This window comes from Borostomias antarcticus (genome assembly GCF_949987555.1).
Source record: "Borostomias antarcticus genome assembly, chromosome: 12".
Classification (NCBI taxonomy): Eukaryota; Metazoa; Chordata; class Actinopteri; order Stomiiformes; family Stomiidae; genus Borostomias; species Borostomias antarcticus.
Genome location: NC_140245.1, coordinates 882,314 through 892,313, shown reverse-complemented (window position 1 = coordinate 892,313; position 10,000 = coordinate 882,314). Strand labels below are relative to the sequence as shown.

Here is a 10,000-nt window from a genome sequence, read left to right as displayed (position 1 = left end):
TCGCGAGACGGGGATGGGGGGGTCCTGAGATGATGAGGTGGGGGTTGGGGGGTCGCGAGATCATGAAAACAATTCAAAATATCCTATTAATCATGATTGTTACAAAGGTATTTACATGTATAATAATACAGCTACTGCTATTGTAAAATATTACAATAGATTGTGTTCTTTTGTTGTTGTTGTTGCTGTTATGCCTATTAGTGCGTGTGCGCGCAAACATTTGCATTCTTTAACCACCTCCGGGTATAGAGGGGGTCGCAAGTCTCTGGCACCGTTATTTAGGGGGTCGCAGGCTGAACGGTTTGGGGACCCCTGCTTTAGAGGACGGGGGACTAGGGGTCACAGGAGGACTTAACGAGTATAGTGTCTCACAGCCGGACCTGTCTCCACTCCTCGTTTACACTGGAGAAAGGTCTGGTTGGACTCATTAAAGGTGCTCAGTTTGATTTTTTCCGGCCACTAGAGGGGGCTGTGGTGCAGTGTATCAGATATAAACAAGTGGGCGTTTTCCCTCCATACGGAGCCGTTCAGGGGGCGGGGCTCAGTTCAGGGGGCGGGGCTCAGCGCCGGGCCGGCTTCACTCATAATAAAAATAAATTCTGCATTTGCTCCACAGGCACGACACCGTTGGCTATATTTTCTGTACAGATAGTTATGACTCCCCTGGACCTATTTATTGCATATATTGTTTGTTTGTTTTTTTACAAAAAGTGCAGTAAATCGAGCAGAGCACCTTTAAATAATATAATATGCCGTTGCGCTCAGACTGGTGTGTAGTCCCGAGAATTGCAATCGGAAAGATAAAAATAAAGATAGACAGGGACCGCACTCAAAGAAATGTCTTGTGTAATTTTATTGGCACAAAACGTTTTCAGCCATCCGGCCTTCTTCAGTGTGCATATGGTTGGTCTCATTACCGTTCGGGGGTGAGAGGGAACATCTAAATTCTTTAAACCAATCACGGTCGTCTTGGGCGGAGCGGTTGCTAGGCTGTTGCTGTTTCACGTAGTCTGGATTGAATCTTATTGGGCGGGGAGAATCTTCCGCGGAGTCAGACTATACCGAGTTTAAATCAGAACTGGATTAGTAAATCTTGTGTGTGTGTGTGTGCGCGTGTGTGCGTGTGCGCATGTGTGTGTGCGTGTGTGTATGTGTATGTGTGTCTGCGTGTGTGTGTGTGTGTGTGTGTGCGTGTCCAGTCAGAAGCAGGACCTGGGCGGTGTTGTGGACCGGTACCGCCGGGCCCTGGAGACGGCCGTTCAGATCTCCTGCCGTTACAACGTACCCCCCCTGCCCGGCCGCACGCTCGTCTTCTTCAACGGAGACTTCTACCAGTGTCCCCTGGACCGCCGCCATGAGTTCTACTGCCCCCGAGAGGAGGAGGAGGAGGAGGAGGAGGAGGAAGGAGAGGAGGAGGAGGAGGAAATGAGAAAGAAGAGAGAGGAGTTAGGAAAGATCGAAGGAGAGGAGGAGGAGGAAGGAGAGGAGGAGGAGGAGAAGATCAGACCGTCGGTAAGGGCCGACACCCTTTCACCTTTACCTCTCTCTCTCTCTCCCTCTCCTTCTTTTCTCTAGCTGTCCTCATCCTTCTCTCTAGCTGTCCTCATCCTTTTCTCTAGCACTATGACTTGTCCTCATCCTTTTCTCTAGCACTGTGACTTGTCCTCATCCTTTTCTCTAGCACTGTGACTTGTCCTCATCCTTTTCTCTAGCACTGTGACTTGTCCTCATCCTTTTCTCTAGCACTGTGACTTGTCCTCATCCTTTTCTCTAGCACTATGACTTGTCCTCATCCTTTTCTCTAGCACTGTGACTTGTCCTCATCCTTTTCTCCAGCACTGTGACTTGTCCTCATCCTTTTCTCCAGCACTGTGACTTGTCCTCATCCTTTTCTCTAGCACTATGACTTGTCCTCATCCTTTTCTCTAGCACTGTGACTTGTCCTCATCCTTTCCTCTAGCACTGTGACTGCTGCTAGCACTTGTTGTTATTGAAGGCTTTACTGGCGATGACTGTGATGGTTCACTTCCTCTAGTCTAGACAGATGTACTTATTGTAAATTGCTTTGTATAAATGGTAAATGGACTGCACTTATATAGCGCTTTTATCCAAAGCGCTTTACAATGGCCTCTCATTCAGCCATTCACACACACTCACACACCAATGGCGGCAGCTGCCATGCAAGGTGCTAGCCTGCTCATTGGGAGCAATTCGGGGTTCAGTGTCTTTGCCCAAGGACACTTCGACATGTGGACAGGAGGAGGCGGGATTCGAACCGCCGACCCTACGATCATTGGACGACCCGCTCTTCCAACTGAGCCACAGCCGCCCCATTTATCTCCTGCTAAATGACCAGGATGTAATGTGTTATAATATAAGTGTATCTGGCGTCGAGTCCCAGGTGTGACGTTTGTGGTTTGTCGTGACGCCGCACAGATGCTGGAGCTGTCGGTGTTGCTGTCCCTGATGATTGGCTACAGCGCCGAGGACGCCCAGCTGCTGGTCTTTCGTTTTTCGCAATGTAAAGAGGTGGAGCTCAAGTCTGACGTGCTATTGGACAACGTCACCCACGTGATGAAGCAGGTGGAGGTGAGCCTCTGCTTCTATCAGATCACATCAGATCAAACTTCATATAAAGAAATGTTGTTTAATAAATAAGTACAGTAGGACCATCACTCATCCGAACTTCAGAGATCCGAACCTCCCGGTCTACCGGACAGGCTTAAAAAACTTCTTCTTTTTTTTTAGCCTGCTATCTGGTTACTGGTGGGATTTTCATTACAGTACTGTACCCTACTGTGAATAAAAACAGAACTGTATGTAGACCTACATGTTGCCTGTAGGCTGTAGCCTACTGTCACGTTTCATTTCTTTGTTACTCTAGCCAGAAAGCGCGTCAGCAACCTGAAGCAGAGGAGCATCGAGTCATTATTCGTTCCCAGTTAATGGACTTCAGGAACACACGTGTTGTGGGCATGTAGATTAGCCTACTAGACCTACTGTATTTGTTAAATAATAGCCTACAGCCTAGGCCACGTTAGCCTACATCGGTTGTTTTAGAGACTTTCTTTTAGGCTACAATAGCCTATGTAACGTTACACCTCAAAACCTGCACCGTGGTAGCATCTGTCAAGCAGGCAAAGCAAACGTTACCCCACCTAACGTACTGAGGAACAGCTAGCCCTGTAGCTACTTCACTTACCTGAGCAAAAGGGTCTATTTTTTAACAAATGCTGGGTTTCGGCGCTACCATTAAATAACTGATTTAGACGCGTTCTGTCCGAGTGAAATTATTTTTCCGAGGTAGTCTTCTTCTGTGGTGGTGGCGGTGCTTTGAAGCTTCAAAGTGTATTAACACTTTGTATTCTGTGTATTAACACTTTGTATTCTGTGTATTAACACTTTGTATTCTGTGTATTAACACTTTGTATTCTGTGTATTAACGCACCGGGATGTGTGACCATCGGATTTTGTGACCGGTGGTCACACATTTCGGTGATCACAGATGTCGGTGTATTAACATGCGGAAATCAGTGACCACCGGATCTGATCTGGATCTGGTCACTGATGGTCACAGAATTCCTCATAACACCTGGTTGAATCAGGGCGACGCGAAACCTCCGGTTGAAAATGCGTCGGTGGCTCTGGGAAGAGGGGCCAGCAGCTGATGACACAGTGGAAGTTTGAAGTGCTAACAGTAACTATAACAGTACTCCTATATGCTAACATGGATATCTTATCTTATCTTATCACTATAGCTTACAATTAGAATCAGAACCAGTTTTTATTATAAAAAAAAAATCTTTATTTAGTTTTTATAATTTGCCACCACCACCGCCTCCTCCTCCGAGCCATGGAAGAGGAGAGAGAGAGAAGAGGACATCTCTCTCTCTCTCCCTGACTCTCTCTCAGTGGTCCAGAGAGAGAGAGAGAGGAGAAGGAGATACCATCTTGACATCTCCTCCTCCCCCCCTCTCTGGCCAGAGAGAAGGAGAGAGAGAGAGAGGAGGAGATATCAATCTGACATCTCCTCCTCCTCTCTCTCTCTCTCTGGCCCACGAGAGAGAGCCAGGGAGAGAGAGGGAGAGGGAGACGCCCCCCTCTCTCTCTCTCTGGCTGCTCTTCCTCTGTCTCTCTCTGGCTTTAATACTCCTCCTGGCCGACGTCACAAGGGCGCTCTGTGACGTCACGGTTTGCAAGGCTCTTTTGACAAAACCACTTTTGTGTGCGTCATAGAGTTCTAAAATCACTGTAAATCACTTGATTGGCACTTTCAGACAGGTGTGATGAAGGTGCTTTTGCAAATTAAACCAAAAGACTGAGCTGGGGAGCCCACCCACGCTATAGCAGCATATCTCAATAAAGACTTTGTTGCCATAAATTAGCTGTCTTATTCTAGCAGCCTAGCAGCGTACCGTTCATAACAACGCAGGCGCCTTCACGAGTAGGCTATCCTGGATTTGGCGTTAATATTATAATAATATTCTCTCGTTCAAAATAAAGCAACTGCCAAAAGTTAAAAAGTCTTTATTGAGATGTGCCGCTAGGGCGTAGGGGCTCCCCATAGACCTGGTCCAGGTGATATCCTACAGATAACGCCCCATAGACCTGGTCCAGGTGATATCCTACAGATAACGCCCCATAGACCTGGTCCAGGTGATATCCTACAGATAACTCCCCATAGACCTGGTCCAGATATCCTACAGATAACTCCCCATAGACCTGGTCCAGGTGATATCCTACAGATAACTCCCCATAGACCTGGTCCAGGTGATATCCTACAGATAACTCCCCATAGACCTGGTCCAGGTGATATCCTACAGATAACTCCCCATAGACCTGGTCCAGGTGATATCCTACAGATAACTCCCCATAGACCTGGTCCAGGGTGATATCCTACAGATAACTCCCCATAGACCTGGTCCAGGCGATATCCTACAGATAACTCCCCATAGACCTGGTCCAGGTGATATCCTACAGATAACGCCCCATAGACCTGGTCCAGGGTGATATCCTACAGATAACTCCCCATAGACCTGGTCCAGGGTGATATCCTACAGATAACGCCCCATAGACCTGGTCCAGATATCCTACAGATAACTCCCCATAGACCTGGTCCAGGGCGATATCCTACAGATAACTCCCCATAGACCTGGTCCAGGGTGATATCCTACAGATAACTCCCCATAGACCTGGTCCAGGGTGATATCCTACAGATAACGCCCCATAGACCTGGTCCAGGGTGATATCCTACAGATAACTCCCCATAGACCTGGTCCAGGGTGATATCCTACAGATAACTCCCCATAGACCTGGTCCAGGTGATATCCTACAGATAACTCCCCATAGACCTGGTCCAGGTGATATCCTACAGATAACGCCGTTACTCTCAATGCAATTTACCTGAATGCGCTTCCTCGGCCCGCTCGTCCGAGTCTACAGACAAAACCGTTTCGTTCATCACCAAAGTAAACACATCGTTGGAAAGATGAAAGCCTTTTCTCCGAGGTCGCTACAGTTTGTAGTCCCCCACCTTTCAAATAAAAGGCAAATTTGTACACTTAAATGGTTAATATCCACAGCGCATCGACTGTCTTCTTCTACCGGCGTTTCGGCGCTCTCCGCTGTTTAGTCTACTCACTGCTGCCGCCTATGTTGGGGGTGATACATTACATTACATTATTTACATGTTTTATTTACATGTTTTACATTTTAACATTTGCCATAGTTAATAATTCAGCGTAAATGTTCTCCCGCTAATCAGATACCTCAACGCGAGTCTCTCAACACCATTTAAGATGTAATGCAGGTCTAGGCTTCCCAGAACTCCTGCCCTTTTATTTTTAAAATAATATTCTCTATTCAATAATCTAATTCTGTCAAAATGTTCCAATATACATTTAGGTTGCAAAATTAGGACTTTATTCGTAGGCATATTTTTGTCATTATTTTTTATAAGGCCTAGACTGCAAATATTGTGTTAATATTAACTGTAAATGAGAAATTACACACAAAACAGACATGCAGGATTGCTCCTCATTATTACAATTCTGTAACTATGACTTCAACATTTATTTTTAAAACCTAAGTAATTTACAAATGTTCTGACCCACTGTGACAAATGTACATTTCCAATAAAGTCCGGGTGGGACTGTAATGTAACAGCATTGTCACGTCATTTAATCACATCGTAGTTACGGGTTTAAGCAGCAGTGACGCTACGTTGCCGTACAGTCTCCCTGAGGTCGGTTATTTGGGTTATTTTGCGACTGTATAGGAACAGTCAGCTAGGTCCAAACAACGACCAATATGTCCCGTCGGCTTTACGTACTGTGCTAGTAGGGTAGACACGACAACTGTCATTTCATTTATTTATTTATTGATTAGAATTTGCTCTAATTGTTCTAATGTTGGGTTGTTTTTAGGCTATACCATTTTGTTCTGCGAATACAGTAGCCTATCGATGCAGCGTACGCCTCATTTGAGAATAAAGTACTGTATTTGATCAAAGCACGCACTCAATTGGAAATTCGGTTATTTTATTCTAGGCTACTGTAGGTCTATTATAGGCTAGGCTTTATGAGTTTAGTTGGCTATTTGATTGCAATTTTGATGCATTTTCACAAGTAATTAAGGTTATTTATCGGTCTATTGTGAGTCTATATGGAACAAGTATACCACTTATTGAATTTGGTGCATTTTAACATAAGTTTCAGTCATCCGGACATTTCAGAGATACGAACGACCTTCGGTCCCGTTGGGTTCGGATAAGTGGGGTCCTACTGTACTGATAAAGATCAAACTTTGGCCCAAATAGGGCAGAACCCAGGCACTAGAAAGCTGTGTCTCTGAGGAGGTAAAGATCAAACTTTATTTATAGAAATGTTGTTCTTTTAATAAAGTGCTAATAAAGTACTACTAAAAACGTATCTATCTATCTATCTATCTATCTGTCTGTCTGTCTGTCTGTCTGTCTGTCTGTCTGTCTGTCTGTCTGTCTGTCTGTCTATCTATCTGTCTGTCTGTCTGTCTGTCTGTCTGTCTGTCTGTCTGTCTGTCTGTCTGTCTGTCTGTCTGTCTGTCTGTCTATCTATCTATCTATCTATCTATCTATCTATCTATCTATCTATCTCTCTCTCTCTCTCTCTCTCTCTCTCTCTCTCTCTCTCTCTCTCTCTCTCTCTCTCTCTCTCTCTCTCTCTCTCTCTGTCTGTCTGTCTGTCTGTCTGTCTGTCTGTCTGTCTGTCTGTCCATCTTTTTTTTTTTTTCAACACGTGTATCTGTTTCTCTCACAGGAATCTAATAATTATGGGATGGAGTGTGTATCCAAGTTCATCTCTAAAGTGTGTGCACAGAAAACAAAGGTGTGTTTGAATGTGTCCTCATGGCTGTACCAGCTCTTCTTACCGTATGTCTTAGTTGGAGGCCAACGCATTTTAGTTTGAATGTGGTACTGTTTTCCATTTTACAGTTTAAATCAAGTTAATTTCACTGCTGTGGGACAGTTACATGCTGAACACGACTTTTCTCTCGGCCATAGGTGGACAATATAGTCATTGTGACTGACAACCATCTTCAGGACGAGATGAACACAGCTGTGGATCGATACAAGAAGGATTCTAACCCCAACCTTCTGGTCGTGAAGGTCTTCCTGGAGAAGAAGTAGGTGGACGAATATGAACCCTGAACCGCCCCCTTTAAATGGAAAATCTCCATGGAAAGTTTGATTTAGTCAGAGACTTGGGCCGTGTCTGAGAAAGCAGTGATTGATGTCTTTGAAACAGCGCCCCCTGTCTGTCTGTGGCCTGCATTGATTCCCACCTTTAGAGGACTACATGGTTCCAAAATGTTGTATGTTATATATATTGTGTGTGTGTGTGTGTGTGTTGTGTGTGTGTGTGTGTCCCACATTACAGGGAACCAGCGTCCACCTCAGACGTGAACTGTGTGGAGCTCTTTGGCTTCAGCGAGCAAATCCTCAGGTGAGCTTCCATGGACTCTGACTCTCTCTCTGACTCTCTGACTCTCTCTCTCTCTCTCTCTCTGACTCTGTCTCTCTCTCTGACTGTCTCTCTGACTGTCTCTCTGACTGTCTCTCTCTCTGACTGTCTCTCTGACTGTCTCTCTGACTCTCTCTCTCTCTGACTCTGTCTCTCTCTCTGACTGTCTCTCTGACTGTCTCTCTGACTGTCTCTCTCTCTGACTGTCTCTCTGACTGTCTCTCTGACTCTCTCTCTCTCTGACTCTGACTCTCTTTCTGACTGTCTCTCTCTCTGACTGTCTCTCTGACTCTCTCTCTCTCTGACTCTGTCTCTCTCTGACTCTGTCTCTCTCTCTCCCTCTCTCTCTCTCTCTGACTGTCTCTCTCTGACTGTGTCTGTGTCTGTGTCTCTGACTCTGTCTCTCTCTCTCTCTCTCTCTCTCTCTCTCTCTCTCTCTCTCTGACTCTCTCTCTCTGACTCTGACTCTCTCTCTGACTGTCTCTCTCTCTGACTGTCTCTCTGACTCTCTCTCTCTCTCTGACTCTGTCTCTCTCTGACTCTGTCTCTCTCTCTCCCTCTCTCTCTCTCTCTCTCTCTCTCCCTCTCTCTCTCTCTCTCTCTCTCTCTGAGCTCCACGTCGACAGGCGAGTCAGTTAAAACCCTTTCCCCGCTGTGGCGAGACTGTTCAGGGTTCCAGGCAGGGGCAGGAGGCGGGCCAGTGTGTGTGTGTGTGTGCGTGTGTATGTGCGTGTGTATGTGTCTGTGCGTGTGTATGTGTGTGTGTGTGTGTGTGTGTGCGTGTGCGTGTGTATGTGTGTGTGTGTGTGTGTGGAGAGAGGTTTTAGAACAGAACTGTACTGTTCTGTATTCTTTATTGTATTTGATATTTACACTGTCCTGTCCTGCCCTGGTCTCCATCAGTGTGTGCACCATCGACCTGAACCCACTCCTAGCATGTGGGAACCATATACATGGCAAGAAACTGATCTGGGATCTGTGTGCTCACCTGCCCCTCAGGTTCGTGTCTGAGAGAGGCTCCTCCCGCCTGCTGGACCACGTGGAGCACATGGACCGGCTGCACGCCGTCCCCCCGCCTCCCGGAGATAAAGACCCGGCCGCCGCCGCCGCCCTCAGCCACGCTCCCCGCCGCCCCGCGGATGAGGTACCAGCAGGGGGCGTACCAGCAGGGGCGTACCAGCAGGGGGCGTACCAGCAGGGGGCGTACCAGCAGGGGGCGTACCAACAGGGGGCGTACCAGCAGGGGGCGTACCAACAGGGGGCGTACCAGCAGAGGGCGTACCAGCAGGGGGCGTACCAGCAGGGGGCGTACCAGCAGGGGGCGTACCAGCAGGGGGCGTACCTGACTGTGCGCTGTTAACGTCCCCCTAGGGATCCTGAGGCCTTTCACTATAGGGCTATGAAGACGGTCCAGCGTTGCTCTCTTGACACCCCTCTCTGTCTCCTTTCCTTCCTTCCTTCCTTCCCTCCCTCCACCCCTCTCTGTCTCCTTTCCTTCCTTCCTTCCTTCCTTCCTTCCTTCCTTCCTTCCTTCCTTCCTTCCTTCCTTCCTTCCTTCCTTCCTTCCCTCCCTCCACCCCTCTCTGTCTCCTTTCCTTCCTTCCTTCCTTCCTTCCTTCCTTCCTTCCTTCCTTCCTTCCTTCCTTCCTTCCTTCCTTCCTTCCCTCCCTCCACCCTGCTGTCTTCCTTCCTTCCTCCCTGCTTTCTTTCTTTCTTTCTTTCTTTCTTTCTTTCTTTCTTTCTTTCTTTCTTTCTTTCTTTCTTTCTTTCTTTCTTTCTTTCTTTCTTTCTTTCTTTCTTCTTTCCTTCCTTCCTTCCTTCCTCTCTGCTGTCTTTCTCCCTCCCTCCTCCCCTCCTTCCTCCCCTCCTTCCTCCCTCCTCCCTCCCTCTCTCCTTCCTCCCCTCCTCCCCTCCCTCCCTCCCTCCCTCCTCAGGTGGCGTGGCGTGCGCGTGTTCATCTCCTCCACGTTCAGAGACATGCACGCTGAGCGGGACGTCCT

At 47.3% G+C, this 10,000-nt stretch overlaps 1 protein-coding gene across 1 annotated transcript in view; it reads left to right on the top strand.

Moving 5' to 3' along the window:
• The window catches only part of tep1 (telomerase-associated protein 1), a gene marked incomplete at both ends in the record, with an annotated part of 74,218 nt that overhangs the window by 8,494 nt on the left and 55,724 nt on the right, over window positions 1-10,000 (top strand). The window contains 7 exon segments of the mRNA XM_084447154.1: window positions 1,200-1,336; window positions 2,402-2,589; window positions 7,541-7,662; window positions 7,917-7,982; window positions 9,000-9,117; window positions 9,119-9,144; window positions 9,935-10,000. The exon segment at window positions 9,935-10,000 is cut by the window's right edge and continues 226 nt beyond it. Of these exon segments, the coding sequence (XP_084303280.1) occupies window positions 1,200-1,336; window positions 2,402-2,589; window positions 7,541-7,662; window positions 7,917-7,982; window positions 9,000-9,117; window positions 9,119-9,144; window positions 9,935-10,000 (723 nt within the window).